We start from the raw sequence: 16,065 nt of genomic DNA, 5'->3' as shown, positions 1-16,065 counted from the left end.
TTAATAATAATAATAAATACCGAGGAGATGCCTCCGTTGTCCCAGCCGCGTATTGGCTGGCCGAGGGCGCCAACGTGTTGGTTTGCCAAACACCCAAGTGGCAATGGCTGAACCTTGAGGTCATGCGTTGGGGTCCAAACATGCAAACATCCACGGACCGGCGGCGCGTGCAGCGGGTAACAACGGGCGCAGCCGATGTCGCTGCACCGACCGGGGTGGCTTTTGAGTTTGGACGAGGAACCTGATTTGAACAGCTTTGCACAGCGTCTCCAATGGCTGACATTGAAACGGGAGAAGAATCGTCCACCAGACCTCTGGGCGTGGGAGGCTTGCCGATCGCGAGGACAAAGGCGGAGACAATAGCGACAATCACTCGCCTCCACCAAACGGGCTGTGAAGACGGTGCAAGGGCAAGACAGTGGCTTTATACTCTGCACCACCGGCAGAGTACTAGACAATCTGCCGGCATCAGCCGCGGCGTTCACAGCACTTCTACGGAGGCAAGAGCGTCCCGTGATGGGCGCGTGCCACCTCCATGTCTGTTTCGTCCTTGACCACGGTCATGTGATGGAGCCCACGATCGACGCTTCCTCATGCCCTGGGATGTGTGCCGTGTGTGTGTGACCATCACATGTCGGTGACGAGATGTGGCGGCGATGCCCAATCACTTGCATGCAGGGACACGGAAACCAGCTTGATCAGACGGATTCCGGTATGACTACTCAGTGCTAGTTATTACTCCGTACACCGCCGAGAAATAAACGCCGGTTGGTCCTCGCTCCATGTCTCTCATGTTTGAGGGGCAGCCCCGTCAAGCGCCTGCATGAAGGGTAGGGTTATCCCTCGACGCCAACGTCCTGGAATCAACATTGAACGCACACGTGGGAGGAAACGGGCCCCGACGAACAAAACCTTGACGCGGCCAAGGAAGAACGAGTATGCCGTCCTGTTTTCGAAACCGGTACTCCATCTCGTCGGCCTTTTCAATGTCGCTCATGGACAATCGGGTAGCTGGCGTGGTAGTGGCGGAAGACGCCCTCAAGCATGGCCTCTATAATCGGCTAGAAGATGCGATGCCCACATAAGCCCCGTGTACAGTCAATGGATAGTTCCATTTGTGTATCCAAGCATCCTCGTCATGTGAGGCTCCAGGAGTTGCCCGTGGGCCGAACTTGTTCCCGTCAGAATGAGAAACTGTTTACGGAGTATGTTCTCATCCAACTGATCCGTCATTTCATGCCGCTGCCTCTGCCGCCTTGAATTGGAATTTCCACAACTGAGGCGTGTTTGCCCAGGCCGTCCAAGTCTTAAGGGATGCCTCAAAATGTAGTTATATCAAAACCGCCGATATTACCATAAAGCGGCGTGAGTTGATCGTACACAGGTGCTAAGAAACGGATAAAATATGTGCAAGCAACAGCACCGTGCGACCAACAAAGCGAAATAAATACCGAATCATCTCCATGTACAAAAGTAGAAAGAGTCTAGGATACTCGGAGATGCCCTCGACTGCCACTGCGGTCCTACCCCTCAGCGCTGTCAATCAAGACATCGTGCCGCCCAAAACTGTGTGCCATCACATACTCCCCATTGACCAAGTCATTGCTCTCCGCCCTCGCAACAGCATCCTCCATCGACTCCTCAATCCCAGCGTCAAGATGGCGTGCGGCAAGTCGCCGTTTCGCAACCTCGACATCGACCCTGACCAGCCACCGATCATCCACCACGTCCCCAATAGCACTCCACGGCGCCTCGTCGCTCAACAGGTAGTTGCCCTCAAAAATACAAATCTCCGTCTCTGGCGCTATCGTTACCCCGTTCTGAACAGGGTCTCCGAGGGCGTGGTCAAACGTCGGAGCAGACACGGCACTGCGTCCGGCTTCGGTGCGCAGTCGGCAGGCCAGTTCGGCCGCCGCCTCGCCGTCAAACGTCCACGGGGCGCCACGCCGAGCAAGGGCGTGCTGCGCATTGGGCAGCGCCCGCAGCGCCCTTCGCGAGAGGTGGAAGCCGTCTGCGGACACGGCGACTATCGACGGCGCATTGTCGGATCGCGCCACGTGCTCGACGACTTTGCTCGCCATGGTGGATTTGCCGGACCCCGGGGGGCCGGCGATGGCGACCACGAGACGGGCTTGGCCGAGGGCCTTCTTTTCGGCCCATTTGGCCCGAAGACGTTCCGACAGAGCTCTGTACGTGTCTTCCATTGTTAGGCTCTGGCTTGACGAGGGGGTTGAGCGAGGCAGAAGCAGAAGCAGGTCGGGGTTGTTTCTGTGTGGCAGGGAAACACTCGTTTTTGCTCAAGTAATTGCCGGAGGACTGGCCTCCGGGCATGTGGGGCCGATGGTGCGGCCCGGAAGAGAGCGGGCGGTAACCCTCTTGCCCGAATAGGAATCTGCTTCCCCGCAGCTTGGGCATCACTCAGGTCTACTTGAATCAACCCGATGTCGAGGTTATTCCATCCACGAAGAAAACCATGCTTCATTGATAGTTTGCGCCGTAGAATAGACTCTAGCATGGCAGACACCGTGGGTTATTGTCGCCGTTTCATCGCTGTGCTTCACTGACGCCCCCTAGAACCCGGCTTTCGTTCTCCAATCCATCAGAAAAGTTTCGTTCGAAGACCGGCCCGTACCAAGTCTACGAGATGAACACGACGTTCGTGTTCGCATAGAGCGGACTGGTATCTGTGGCAGTGATGTGCACTACTGGCAGAAAGGACGCATTGGCGACTTTGTCTTGGAGCCCCATCGTCCTGGGGCACGAGAGTTGCGGCGTCGTGGTCGAAGTTGGGTCGAAAGTGAAGAACGTGAAAGTTGGCGACCGGGTAGCCATAGAGCCTGGAGTGCCGTGCCGTCGATGTGACCACTGCCGCTCGGGCCTCTACAACCTTTGCGGGGATACAGTGTTCGCGGCCACGCCGCCTCACGATGGGACACTGCAAAAGTATTACATTGTCGCTTGTGATTACGCGTACCCCATCCCAAAACACATGACTGCAGAAGATGGAGCCCTGGTCGAACCCGTCGCCGTTGCAGTTCAAGTGAATAAAGTGGCAGATTTGCGCGCAGGACAGACGGTCCTCGTCTTCGGGTGCGGCCCGATAGGACTTCTTTGTCAAGCTGTGGCCAAAGCCTCTGGGGCAAGCAGGGTGATTGGAGTCGACATTTCCCAATCAAGAGTCAACTTTGCGAAAGAGTTTGGCGCCGATGGCGTGTTTCTAAGCCAGTCGAAACCGGTGGAGGGACAAGATCCCGTGCAGGCGTCGAGAGCCGTTGCCGAAACCATCATCGCTGAATTCGGGCTTGGAGATGGTGCAGATGTGGTCCTTGAATGTACTGGTGCCGAGTCCTGTATCCAGGCTGGAATATTCGCTGCCAAGAAGGGCGGCACGTTTGTGCAGACCGGAATGGGCCCAGAGAATGTGACTTTTCCAATTACAACTGCGTGTGTCAGGGCTTTGACGATCAAAGGATCCATCAGATATACCACCGGCTGTTATCCGCGAGCTGTGGAACTGATTGCCAGCGGTAAGATCCAGCCTAGGAAATTAGTAACGCACAGATTCAAGTTTGAGCAGGCAGAGGAAGCATTTGAGTTGGTGAAGAAGGCACAGCAAGATACATTAAAAGTAATTATCGAGGGAGCGTGTAGCCGAGTTTGCTGGGATATTTTCTGGAATCGACAGTATTAAAGTGCATATCTGGACCCGGAGAGATGCTTGCAGACCACCCGTTCCAGCATTTATGCATGACTTCTCCCATATATACCTTGTTGAGATTGTCTTAAATGTATCAAAAATTTATCGTCAATCATGAACTACTCCTCTTGGCTTGAATTCCAGCCCGTCCTTAAGGTGGTTCCAAGTTGTGCCTTACGCAACAGGTTTCTCCAACTCGTCAACGCTTGGTCGGCGATCAGTCTGGGCAACAAAGACCTTTCGGAAACGTCCGTGGCATAGATCCGTCATGTTCTCCTTCACCCCGGCCCAGTTCTCTCTCACAATATCCATGGTTGGTCGCTGGAACACAAGATCAATCTCCTCCAGTGTCTTGTTCTTTGTCTCAGGCATGAAGAACACTTGGTAGACTTCGCCGAGAACAGCGATACCGCCGTAGAACCCGAGAGTGAGGCCAGTGCGCGTCATTGCTTCCTCCATGGCAGTGAAGTTGTAGGTGACAATGAAGGAGGCCAAAAAGAGAAGGGCATCGGAAGTGGTCATGCCGTAGCTTCGGAGGTACGTTGGGTAGACTTCGGACGGCACGACTAGAGACGGCAAGTATTAGTGGACTGACTTGGAAAACAAGAGTGCAAAACCTACCCCATGTCAAGCAAGCGTATGAACCAAAGAAAGCCATGTAAATAATCAGTCCGGTGAGATAACAGCCCTCCGCAGCCATGGTGTGCGTCTCAATGTTAATCTGGTATCCAATACCAATCAGCACCAAGCCGATGAAGAAACCCGGCAACATCATGATGGCCCAGAACCGTCTACCGCAAGTTTCCATGAGGAAAACGGCCGGGATTGTGCCAATCAGCAAGGAACCACCGCCAACCAAGGACATGTAATTGGCCTTTTCGGCTTCGTATCCTATCTGGCTCATCAATACAGACATGTAGTACATGATGGCATTAACACCAGTGAGCTGCCCCAGGAGAATCATGATATTCGCGTAGATGAGGGCTCGGCGGGCACGAGGAACACTGTGACTTTTATTAGATCATGCCCCAGTGCCGTGAAAACCTTGGGATACGTACGTGAAAAAGTCCATCCATGGGAAGCGTCGATTTTTGGCCACCTCTGTAACAGTGCTGGCTTCTTGACGTACCGCGACAGCCATTACGTAAAATTCTTCCTTGGACTCGGTCGTCTCAACACCTCGAATACGTTTCCAAACCTTGAAGGCATCAAGAGCCTTGCCTTTATGCATGAGGTAACGTGGGCTTTCGGGTAGGAAGAGCATTCTATGAGGACCTAGCTGTTAGTTATATAAGTTCCGAAACTAAAAAAGGAATGTAGTATGAACATACCCGAAAAACATGATGGTAGAAAATACTAAGGAGGAGCCGAGAATATATCGCCAGTTACCAGGGACCTTGAGAAATATGGCGGCAACGGCATAGCCAAGAACTTCTCCAAGGGCAATCATGAGCTGGTACAACGAAACCAGGTTACCACGGATGCGGCGTTCGACTGTTTCTGCAACGTAAACGGGAACCGTACCACCTTCTAAGCCGACTCCGAGACCCAGAATAACACGGCCTGCGACAATCATGCCTTTGATGAAAACCCACGTCGTCAGTACGTGGATCATGGTTGGACTGTACAAGGTGACATACCAAAGTCAATAGCACCAGCTTCTAGAGCTGCTCCAATAGTGTACAAGACCAGGGACAGATATATTGCGCCTTTTCTGCCAAGATACTCGTTGGCAGGCGACAGGATCAGCGCACCGCCCACTGCACCAAGTGGCATGCCGGAGTTAACTAGACTGTTCTCTCGTGGCGTGAGACCCAAGTCCTTTGGGAGGTACAGATTTGCGCCGGAAATGAGACTCTGATCCAGCCCGGAAAGAAGGCCACCCATACTGGCAAACGCTACCAGCAGCCATGTGAAGTGCTTTGGATCCTTAAACTCGAGGTTAAAGAAGCCTCGCTTCAGGCCACCAGAAGCCTCGAGTTCTTGCTCCATCTCCCCAATCAACGTATCTACTTGGTGGCCGCCGGCACGCGCGACTTCGAGAGCCTCGGCCTCGGCCTTGTCGTTGCCGCCTCCACCCATTGTATATGAGTTTGCAGCTCTTTCTCAGAACAAGGTTATCAAGCGTGATGGACGGGCTTGACGACTGGAGTTGAAGTTGACAACAGAGGTGATGGACGAGGAGAGTTGCGACTGAGGATGCTATGGTTCGTATTGCCACCCCAAGCGGGTCCGTGTGACATTTTATATCTGGCATGATCATGTCCGCAAAAGAAAAGCCTTGTTGTCACTACTACTACTACTACTTAAAACCGGTGTTTATGCCGTTGGTCGGGGGTTACATTGCGGAGGGGGCCTGGGGCTCCAGATGGGGACCCCAGCATGGAGTGGAAAGAGGGAAGAATAGTAATATCTGCCGGTTTCTTGACTCGTATGTTTCTTTATTCGACCGAACAAGTGGCCGACAAGGGTGCTGGAATCGCGTAAACACATCGATGGGTAAGCCGCATTTGACAATGGATGTCACCAGACGTTTGAGACCAACATACGCAATGAATGGTGTGGTTGTATGCGGATTGCCGACATCGCGGCCGGGCTCGCCGATGGACGAGGATATGTTTTCAACGGCATCTATGAGTAAAATGGGCCAATGAAGTCAGAAGACAAAGAACTATGCAGTCTTGGAGGAGGAGGAGGTGGTGGTGGCATGAGACCGAGATGCTCAAAGCGAAGATCGCCAAGTGGTACATCCACGGCCCGTGTTACGCCCTGGGCGCACATCAAAATGATCGGGCCGGCAAATGAAGTGGACCAGGCTCAATTAGTGCGGCTTCACGCCCGTGCCACACTAATTTCTGCTGTCGCGGGCGACGACGACGGGTTGGTTGAGGCATTTTCACCGGTGGTTGGGGTTGGGGTTGACGTTGAGGGCATCTTGGCAGCCACATCTGCAACGATTTCGGCAGAGCTACTCCGTAGAAAACGATGAGAGATGGCGCCCAGCCTTGTGCCAACGGCTAATGAATTATCCTTTTTGCCTTCAACGGCCGATGGTTTGGAGTGGACGAGGGTCGGGTGCCACAACCGTCAAGTGTGGCCAGGGCTTGTTGCTGTTGGTTGTTGTTGGCGCAATGTTTTTGGTAGGGTGAGTCTAGCGTCACTAGCCTCGTGCAATTTCTAGAAAGCCTCCAGGGCATCTCGGACCGACAACATTTTTGAGAGCCAATCAAGTTCATCAACCTCAGTTTTCCTGTACAGAGGCCAAGGCAACAGGGCAGGTGGTCTGCAAATGAAGCAGACACGACATCAAGGACGGAGTAAAGGAGGAGGCGTATGCAGCGCATGATTTTTTTGGGCAATTTCAATATCATTCGATTCTTTGAGAGTAATGGAGGGGGAGGTTTGCTCCGTACATCGGAAGCAAATATCTGCAAACTCGGACCAAGCTGCGTTTGTTGTTCACCACTTCCGGCGACCCAAAAGCGAGCCCGAACTCGTTAAAACTGCACATGCAATGAAGCCAACTTTTTGGCACGGCGGGACTGCTCGGGCCACTGCCGGCTGCCGAACTGGCTGCCCATGAGCAGGGATGGGATAATTCGTGCATCACCTTCCTACTAGTACCCAACTATGTCTCAAGTCTAATTGTGCTACATCAAGGTCCGCTTGCCAGAGAACCTCACTCAATACGCATACCCTGCACGAAACAAGAAAGGAGTCAATACAACTGTCAATCAGTCATTGGTAGTAGGTACGAAAGTATAAGGACTAAAGTTGGTGGCACGTGACGCCGGAGTTTTCTGCCCCTCCTAAACCCCGCCACACCACCATCCCTACCTTTGGCAGCTTGTCTCCAATTTGTCCATCATCTCATGTTCCGTCCAAGAGTACCAGTCTACACCGAGACGACTTGCTATCCTGCAAAATGCAATTGAAGACCACGCAACGGCTCGAGCTGCCGCCTACGGCGGACATGCATGTGCATCTGCGACAGGCCGAGCTCATGGAGCTCGTGGCTCCTACTGTCCGACAGGGAGGAGTTGACACCGTCTTTGTGTAAGAATCCATATTTTTTCATATACAAGTAGTACGTAATGTATGCATTGCAATGCTGATTTATTCAAATAGCATGCCGAACCTTGTTTGTTCCCGTTGCCTGTCCCCTGTCCGCTGTGACGCCAGGTTTCACGTGGAAACATTTTAATCTTGGTGCTACTCAGGTTCCCCCCATTACAACTGTCGAAAGAGTACGTTGGATATCTGAATCGTTGCTACAATGGGGCAACGAACGCGGCATGACCGAAGAAGCCAAACGCTAACGTTGAAATCGACAGGCATTAGAATACAAGGCTCAGCTGCAAAAGATCGATCCAAATGTTCACTATCTTATGTCTCTATTCGTATGTGACGCGGTTCTCTGTAGACTCTGGCTTGGACATTCTAACAGAAGCGTAGCTCCATCCTTCTGTCACCCCCGATGTGATTGCCAAGGCCGCCGCCGCCGGTATCACCGGTGTCAAGATGTATCCCCAGGGTAAGGCTTGATGCGTATTGCCTGCCTACAACGAATGCTAACCTCCTCAGGTGTCACTACCAACTCTGAAAATGGCGTTGCCAATGTTGAGGCCTTCTACCCTACATTTGCTGCCATGGAAGAGAACGATATGGGTATGATGCCTTTGCCCCATTCTATGATTTGTGGGCACGAGTCTTATCAATGGCAGTGCTGAACCTCCATGGTGAGGTCTTGGAGTCTCTTGCTCCTGAAAATACAACTCTCGAGGAAGCGTTCCTACCGACCCTCAAGAAGCTTCATGAACGCTTTCCCCGTCTTCGAATTGTCGTGAGTAATCACTAAGAAATCTCTGTTATACACGACTGACATATTTAGCTTGAACACTGCACCACTTCTGCAGCTGTTGAAGCAGTCAAGGCCTGCGGCCCCACCGTTGGCGGTATGTGATACTCTTTTGATGACGACATACAAACGAAACTAATAATGCAATGGATAGCAACGATTACGGCGCATCACCTTTATCTGACCGGAGCGGATGCTTGCTGCGACCCGTTTGCCTTCTGCAAGCCTATTCCCAAAAAGCCTACTGACAGAGATGCCCTTCTAAAGGCTCTGGTCAGTGGTAATCCCAAATTCTTCTTGTAAGTCCCGAGAACATGCAGGACTCTAGATGCGAACCGCACCTTGTCTAATCATTATACACAGTGGAAGTGATAGCGCACCTCATCAGATCATCTCCAAAACTTCCGCTGAGCAAGGCAAAGCTCCCGCGGGAGTGTTCACTCAACCAGTTGCGACTCAGCTCGTACTGATGGCCTTGGAAGAAGGCGTTGTGCGTGGTGATATTAGTGAAAATGACATCACACAGGAGAAGTTGGAAGGGTTCCTCAGCCGGCATGGACGACGCTTCTACAAGCTTCCTGAGACGTCCGACAAGAAGATCATATTGGAGAGAAAGGGAGAGAAAATTGGTACGAGTGTGAAGAGTGCAGATGGAAAATTTGAAGTCGGAATTTCTCGAGCGGGCACTGAGATTTTCTCATTGGCTTGGGAATCCGTCTAAATTGCAATTAGTTGAGTGGTGGTGTCTTGTTGCCAGATCTATGGAGCGAAACCTGTTGTTTTGAAAATGGAGTTGGGGAAGGAAAAAAAAGCTTTGATTCAAGGATGTGGCGGATGACAGTGACGAATCAACACAACGTAAAGCATAAAAAGTCTTGGTTATAACAGCAAAATTTCTTCTGGGTACATTACTTTTTATCCTACTGTACCATACTGTATTTTGACTGACAATCCATTGGCAGACCAACGCTACTGTACATCGCACGCTCTTTAAACCAACTTCTGCCCTGGCTTCTCCTCCATGTGCGCTGCGGAATCCTCTATTCCCTTTGTCGCATGCATGATATTCATCTTTGCCTCGGCGCCATCAAACAGATATGCGAGTTCCTCAAGTGTTGGTCCTGCAGTCTCAACGAAGAAGAAGTAGACGACGAGGAAAATGATTGTCACCCAAACACAGTAGTAGATGTAGAACTTCCAGCCAATATTCTCCAAGCCAATTGGGTTCACATAGCCTCCAAAGATGGACGCAACTTGAATAGTCAACAGCACAAACGCCCACGTCTTGGCCCGCATCTGGTACGTGACGACCTCGAGGGGGTAGGTGACAACCAAGTTGGTCCATGCAAAAGTGTAAAATGCTTGGAAGATGAAGATGCAGGCAAGCACCACACGGCCTGCAGCTAGCGAATTCTTCTCGAGATACTGCTGGGCAGCAATGGTCCAAACAACGAATGTGACGACGACACCCCCGGAACCAACGAGGAAGAATGTCCGTCGCTTAAACTTGTCTATTATGACAGTGACAGTCAGAGCGACCATGTACTGCCACAGCGTGACCATGCCATTGACAAGAGTAATGTCCTTGTCAGCGTTGACGCCGGTGTCTTTAAGAATCTGGGTCAGGTAGTTGGACACGAGCAGATTTCCAGAGCTTTGGCTAAAGACTGCCGTCGCAAAACAGAGACCGATTCGTTTCAGGTTGGGGACGGACGAGAAGAATTCCCTCCAGGTCATGTTTTGCTCGGCTTCCTTGGCAATAACCTCTTGGATTTCCGCAAACTCGAACGCAACCACAGGGGAACCGGGGTCGCATTCGCCGTGATACTTGACCAAGATTTCCCTTGCCTCCTCCTTCCTGCCCTTGGCAACCAGCCACCGGGGAGACTCTGGAGAGAAGAAGATCAACGCGAGCTGGTACGCAGAGGGGACAATCTGAATGAGAGTAGGCAATCTCCACGACCACTGGTTGGGGATCCGGAAACAGCCATACGTTGCCCAAGCGCCAATGACGTAACCCAGAACAATGGAGGTATTGTAGAACGTCGTCACCTGGACTCGCTCCTTGGGGTGGCTTAGCTCCGTCACCAGGACAGCAGCCGTCATTTGCACCAAGCCGCTCCCAAAGCCAAGAACCATCTTGCCGCCAATGTACATGTTGAGCGAAGTTGCAAAGAACTCAACAAGGACGCCGATGATGATGACCAGGGAGCCCAGGGCGGTGGGGATGCGGCGGCCAAACTTGTCACCCATCCAGCTCAGCGTGAGGAACGGTATCACTCCGCCAATGGCGTTGGAAGCGCCGAAGAAGCCTAGCTTTGAGCCCGTTGGGTGGCCGAATCGTTCCTGCCAAGTGGGCAGGACCTGCATGCCATTGGTCATGGACTAGGATGCATCTCTTGTTAGCCTTATGCACAAACGCACAATTGCCGATCCGGGGATGCATGTGGTGAGACGTGAGACGTGAGACCGTACCCCATCGATGCCAAGAGCAGCGCTCGTGAAGAGCGACGAAGTAAGAAGGAAGTAGAGCAGGATGCCGTTTCTTCTCTTCCAAAAAGGACGAATGGCCTTGAGATCGATAGGCGGAAGGATGCCATCCGCGGTATGAGCAGCAGAGGGAGCCATTGGAGCAGACAGAGGAGTTGCGAGACGACAAAAAAAAAAGCTTCAACAATACGAGGTCGGAGACTTGATGGTCCCTCACCAACGAATGTGATCAGACTGATATCGATACACTGAGTTGAAACGATGCGAACAATGTCATCTCGACCAAGTATATATATCATTTAGTTGATACATGGCTCTAGCGTGAAATCCTGGGATAAATTGAGACGAGGAGTCTAACGGTTCCCCGTGGGGGGTGAAGAAGGTGTGGGTCGCGGCTCGGGGAATCGGAAAAACGGCGAATTCGGACGGCGAAATCGCGCGGAACAATACTACTTGATATCCCGCTATGGAGATGAAGCGAATCTAGCAAATGCGACAGAAACAATCGTTATCATTCGATTTTCCTCGTCTCTCGTGGAACATATTCAATATAAACCTCGCATGGCGGGAGAGAGTAGCACTTGAAGGCTACAACAGCTCACTTCACTCCCTCGCGACGAATCCTTTCGGCGGGACCGGCTCTTCTGTTTGCGGTCGCAACACCAACAAAACTTACAAAAAATGGGCAGCAAGAGTTCACTCCTCCCTGCCGACTTTGAATGGGGCTTCGCGACAGCAGCGTATCAGATAGAGGGGGCTGTCGCGGAGGGCGGTAGAGGCAAATCCATCTGGGACACCTTCTGCCATCTCGAACCAACTCGTACCAAGGGAGCCAATGGCGATGTTGCCTGCGATCACTATCACCGGTATGAAGAGGACTTTGATCTTCTCACCAAATACGGTGCCAAGGCGTACCGATTTTCCATATCTTGGTCTCGCATTATTCCCCAAGGCGGCAGAAATGACCCTCTGAACGAGGAGGGCATTTCATTCTACAGCAGACTCATCGACTCTCTCCTCAAAAGAGGAATCACGCCCTGGGTCACGCTGTACCACTGGGACCTCCCCCAGGCGCTGCACGATCGTTATGGTGGCTGGCTTGATGTCCAAGAGTCTCAGTTGGACTTTGAGCGCTACGCGAGGGTGTGCTATGAGCGCTTTGGAGACAGAGTCAAGAATTGGATCACTTTGAACGAGCCGTGGATCCAATCCATCTTTGTAGGCCGTCCAACACTGAGAGATTTGTTTGCGACAAGATCAAATGACTGATTCTGCGACAGGGATATTCTACCGGCGGCAATGCGCCTGGAAGAAGCAGCACAAACGACCTGTCAGATGCCGGCAACAGTGCCACTGAGCCTTGGATTGTGGGCAAGGCCCAGATTTTGAGCCATGTTCGCGCCGTCATCGCCTATAACAAGGACTTCAAGCCCTCTCAAGGAGGCCAGATCGGCATATCACTCAATGGCGACTACTACGAACCTTGGGACAGTGCAGACTCTCGCGATAAAGAGGCCGCTGAGCGACGGATGGAATTCCACATTGGCTGGTTCGCCAACCCCATCTTGTAAGTGGCCCACTGTGAAGCAGAAGCAATTCTTCAACGGGCAGAGTTAACTGGGAAACATAGCTTGAAGAAGGACTACCCTAGCTGCATGCGCGAGCAACTCGGCGACCGGCTTCCGCTCTTTACAGAATCCGAGGTTGCCCTTCTGGAGGAAGCCGAGACTGACTTTTACGGAATGAACTACTACACGTCGCAGTTCGCTCGGCACAGGGGGGAGCCCGCATCGGATACCGACTTCGTGGGTAACCTGGACGAGCTGCAGCAAGACAAACAAGGGACTCCTGTGGGCGAAGAGAGTGGCCTACACTGGCTGCGATCCTGCCCTGACTTGTTCCGGAAACATCTGACCCGGGTATATAATCTATACGGAAAGCCCATCTACATCACCGAGAATGGCTGCCCATGCCCCGGGGAGGACAAGATGACTTGCGACGAGGCAGTCAATGACCCATACCGCATCAAGTACTTCAGCTCTCATCTAGACGCTATATGCAAGTCCATTGTGGACGATGGAGCTGTTATCAAGGGCTACTTTGCTTGGGCGCTTCTTGATAATCTCGGTGCGTTCCTGTCCATTTCTCAAGTATTTGTAGCTAACCGCTTCACAGAATGGTCTGATGGCTACGGCCCACGCTTTGGCGTTACATTCACCGATTACAAGACTCTAAAGCGCACTCCCAAACAGTCTGCGTTGCTGCTGAGGAAAATGGTTACGGACAGACAGGGACTCTCCGTCACTACTAGCTAATGCGACTAATCACGGCGGCTCTCAAGCTCTTCCGTACATGGCAGGGCTGCACATGTCTGGGAGAAGGTCGCACGAAAGAACCATGTACACGCTGCATATGGACAGATTGCATAAACCCAAGGAGGTGCGCAGCAAATCACGACTGGTAAATACAGCAGTTGCATACATTGTGTAAAAAGTTGCAGAGACGAGATAGAAATCCATGAGCCAAGGTCCGTCCAGCTCTACCTGTACATGAAGCGCTATTTTCCCAACAACCATGAATCCAAATACCCAAACACCCAAAGCCATGCTCAAATTCCCTGTTTTTTTAATCCTTTACATGGCCCAAGTGGACGTGCTCTTGAGAGCGTCCGAGGCCTTTGAATCAAGCCTTGTCAAAATGTCCAGCAGGACGCTAAAATCACTTCTCGCTCGCGCCGCAAGCGGCGACGCCTGATTACGATGAATAATAGACAGCAGCGTAGCACCAATGAGCCTAATCTTTTCTACCTGCAAGCACACAAAAAAAGTAAAATGTTAGCCCACTCTGACACGTCTGTCAATGTCAAACAGGATTATGGCGGCAAGCGTACATATGGTTCGCCGTTGACCTGCAGAGACCAAAACGGCGCCTCGTGCATGACCCTCAGCATGTCCCTCACTATTTCCGTCTTGCGCAGGTCGGCTTGCTCAGCCCCCGGGGTAAAGAAGGCGATATCTTCAAACTTTTGGGTGATGACCATGCGCAGACAGTGGAAGGAGACCTGGAGATTTGCGCACTGGATGACGAACTGCTTGGCTTCGGCGATGGGGCCGCCGGCGCCCCCGACAGCGGCAAATGTATATGACTGCAGGTACGGGGGCAGATCGTCCATGCATGTGATGAATTGTACAAAGAGCGAGTCTAGGCGCTGCCTCTCGGACTCTGTTAGTGCTTGGCTCGGCCGGTTTGCGGCGCCAAACTCGATGGACTTTTGGTCTTGGAAGAGTCGAACTTGAATCAGGAGGTCTGAGGCTGCTTGCCACAGCTTCAGGTTTGCATTGAATCCAGCGATGAAGTTGCTACCGTGGCTATCGGGGGGCGTTGCGACGTCGGAGACACTTGCCATGGAGCCCGACCTGTTGTCCATCCCGGTTGGGTATGCTGTAGTGACTCCGGTTTCAAAGGAATACTTGTGCATAGTTATTGGGCGGTTGTTTAGGATGGCGGCTGACTTATCGCCCATGTAAACGATCCAGAAAGCACGGCGGCGCAGCTCAGATTCCACAGGCGGCAGCCCTTCCAAGGCGGCCTCATCGTATAGCCTCATGACCTGTGCGAGTCTGGTGGCCTCGCCAAAGATGTGCCACGAGTACTTGGGCTTCCCGGCGGCATGGACGCAGTTTGAGTGAAAGTACCGAATGGTTATGGAGTTTGCATTTGGGTTTTCCAGGTCCGCCTCCAAATAGCTGTTCAGACAGTCCCTCGAAGCTTGCAAGAAGAGATCAGCCACCGTCTCGCCCTCGGGAAAGAGGTCCTTGGGGAGAAGGAACGCCGCCTCGGCACAAACGGCGGTAATGAGGGTGAATGTGGCATCGTGCCAACATCCCAACGTCTCGCCGCCGGGACCGGAGCCAACGTCGGGAGAAATTCCAGGCCATGCCGGAGGGTTCAAGGCGGGCAGAGTGTCGGCCAGACCGTCATTTCCATTTCGTGGCGCGTTCTGCAACGCCGAGTTGGACGACTGTGACGTAAATATGGAAAGCCCGTCACGAAGACTTGGTTCGTGTACCAGGGGAGTGAGGGGATAGAGATACTCGAAAAAGAGGCCAAAGCATCGCTCAACCATTTGCTCAAGGACCTTGTTTCGTAGCGACAGGGCTCTGGATAAAGTGCGCCACCGCCTGACGGCGGAAACGCCATGCGCTGCTGGGGGACTTGCTACGGAAGCAAAGTCTCGAGTCGAGGCTGGAGACAGTCCGGCGCCAGCGGCGAGTTGAGCTGAGGATTCCCATGGCGTCGTCGTCGACGAGCTTGGTGGGCTTTTGAAAGTGGCTGCTGCGGTCGAGCTGGAAGGGTGCCCGACAAGTGGCGCGTGGTGTATGCCTCTTCGACCGGAGAATGTCGACACAGACTCCGGCGGAATAGACGAGTCGGTGCTCTTCTTCGACTTGGGCCCGCGCTTGGCTAGAGGCAAGTCAAATGTGCAACGAGCATTGGTGTCTCGGCAGTGCGAGCAGGTACCCACGGCGTTGTCAAAGTCGCACTTGTAGACTCGAGTTAGGTTAGCTGTAGCTGTAGCTGCCCAAGGGCCATGGAAAGCTCCGACGGAGAAATAAACAATAAAGCCGCACCTTTGCTTTTCTTCGGCGGCAACGGTCGCAGGCTCGAGTGATCGCTTGGCGCCGTGGTTTGTCCAGGATTGGCGACAGAGGGCGTGGAGGCGAGCCCTGCAACGAGCTGCTCATGTTGACATGATGCTCGCCCTTTACATGATGGGACCGGAGGAGCAATGCCCTGGGACGGGGAAAACGGGCGAGGAAGCAAGGGACTTTCGGGGTTTTATGTCGGTCAAACGCAGTCTTGAGCGTCGCTCGCCACGTGGAGGATAGGATGATGGACGATCCACACTTTTATTGAGCAAGAAAACTCCGCATCTGACTTTCAGCTGGAGCGGGGGCGGAATCTGGGGTCAGCCAACTGTGTGCACGACATTGAGCTAAGTTCCAACTCGGGTCAAGTT

General features: G+C 52.7%; 7 protein-coding genes across 7 annotated transcripts; 3 read left to right on the top strand and 4 right to left on the bottom strand.

The window, feature by feature from the left end:
* Nucleotides 1–1,523: 1,523 nt before the first annotated feature.
* On the bottom strand, nucleotides 1,524–2,204 carry G6M90_00g040120 (uncharacterized protein; the record flags this gene model as incomplete). The annotated part of the gene is made up of 1 exon (XM_014691876.1): nucleotides 1,524–2,204. The coding sequence occupies one exon, from the start codon at nucleotides 2,202–2,204 to the stop codon at nucleotides 1,524–1,526; it is 681 nt and encodes a 226-aa protein (XP_014547362.1).
* A 491-nt stretch (nucleotides 2,205–2,695) lies between these two features.
* G6M90_00g040110 (uncharacterized protein) lies at nucleotides 2,696–3,691 on the top strand (the record flags this gene model as incomplete). Its single annotated transcript, XM_014691875.1, has 1 exon — nucleotides 2,696–3,691. The coding sequence occupies one exon, from the start codon at nucleotides 2,696–2,698 to the stop codon at nucleotides 3,689–3,691; it is 996 nt and encodes a 331-aa protein (XP_014547361.1).
* Nucleotides 3,692–3,871: 180 nt separating this feature from the next.
* On the bottom strand, nucleotides 3,872–5,779 carry INT1 (Inositol transporter 1; the record flags this gene model as incomplete). Its single annotated transcript, XM_014691874.1, has 5 exons — nucleotides 3,872–4,263; nucleotides 4,319–4,701; nucleotides 4,756–4,962; nucleotides 5,029–5,275; nucleotides 5,338–5,779. The coding sequence occupies 5 exons, from the start codon at nucleotides 5,777–5,779 to the stop codon at nucleotides 3,872–3,874; spliced, it is 1,671 nt and encodes a 556-aa protein (XP_014547360.1).
* Nucleotides 5,780–7,622: 1,843 nt separating this feature from the next.
* G6M90_00g040090 (uncharacterized protein) lies at nucleotides 7,623–9,276 on the top strand (the record flags this gene model as incomplete). The annotated part of the gene is made up of 10 exons (XM_014691873.1): nucleotides 7,623–7,753; nucleotides 7,826–7,838; nucleotides 7,918–7,944; nucleotides 8,032–8,097; nucleotides 8,153–8,231; nucleotides 8,282–8,365; nucleotides 8,422–8,540; nucleotides 8,589–8,652; nucleotides 8,710–8,854; nucleotides 8,919–9,276. The coding sequence occupies 10 exons, from the start codon at nucleotides 7,623–7,625 to the stop codon at nucleotides 9,274–9,276; spliced, it is 1,086 nt and encodes a 361-aa protein (XP_014547359.1).
* A 269-nt stretch (nucleotides 9,277–9,545) lies between these two features.
* LAC12_2 (Lactose permease) lies at nucleotides 9,546–11,183 on the bottom strand (the record flags this gene model as incomplete). The annotated part of the gene is made up of 2 exons (XM_014691872.1): nucleotides 9,546–10,940; nucleotides 11,031–11,183. The coding sequence occupies 2 exons, from the start codon at nucleotides 11,181–11,183 to the stop codon at nucleotides 9,546–9,548; spliced, it is 1,548 nt and encodes a 515-aa protein (XP_014547358.1).
* Nucleotides 11,184–11,726: 543 nt separating this feature from the next.
* Nucleotides 11,727–13,360, top strand: BGL1B_1 (Beta-glucosidase 1B; the record flags this gene model as incomplete). The annotated part of the gene is made up of 3 exons (XM_014691871.1): nucleotides 11,727–12,263; nucleotides 12,326–12,612; nucleotides 12,676–13,360. 3 exons carry the CDS (start codon nucleotides 11,727–11,729, stop codon nucleotides 13,358–13,360), a joined length of 1,509 nt encoding a protein of 502 aa, XP_014547357.1.
* Nucleotides 13,361–13,678: 318 nt separating this feature from the next.
* On the bottom strand, nucleotides 13,679–15,790 carry G6M90_00g040060 (uncharacterized protein; the record flags this gene model as incomplete). Its single annotated transcript, XM_014691870.2, has 3 exons — nucleotides 13,679–13,852; nucleotides 13,936–15,588; nucleotides 15,677–15,790. 3 exons carry the CDS (start codon nucleotides 15,788–15,790, stop codon nucleotides 13,679–13,681), a joined length of 1,941 nt encoding a protein of 646 aa, XP_014547356.2.
* Between the last annotated feature and the right edge of the window lie 275 nt (nucleotides 15,791–16,065).

Source organism: Metarhizium brunneum, chromosome 2 (assembly GCF_013426205.1).
Source record: "Metarhizium brunneum chromosome 2, complete sequence".
Taxonomy (NCBI): domain Eukaryota; kingdom Fungi; phylum Ascomycota; class Sordariomycetes; order Hypocreales; family Clavicipitaceae; genus Metarhizium; species Metarhizium brunneum.
This window is presented reverse-complemented; position numbering and strand designations above follow the sequence as displayed.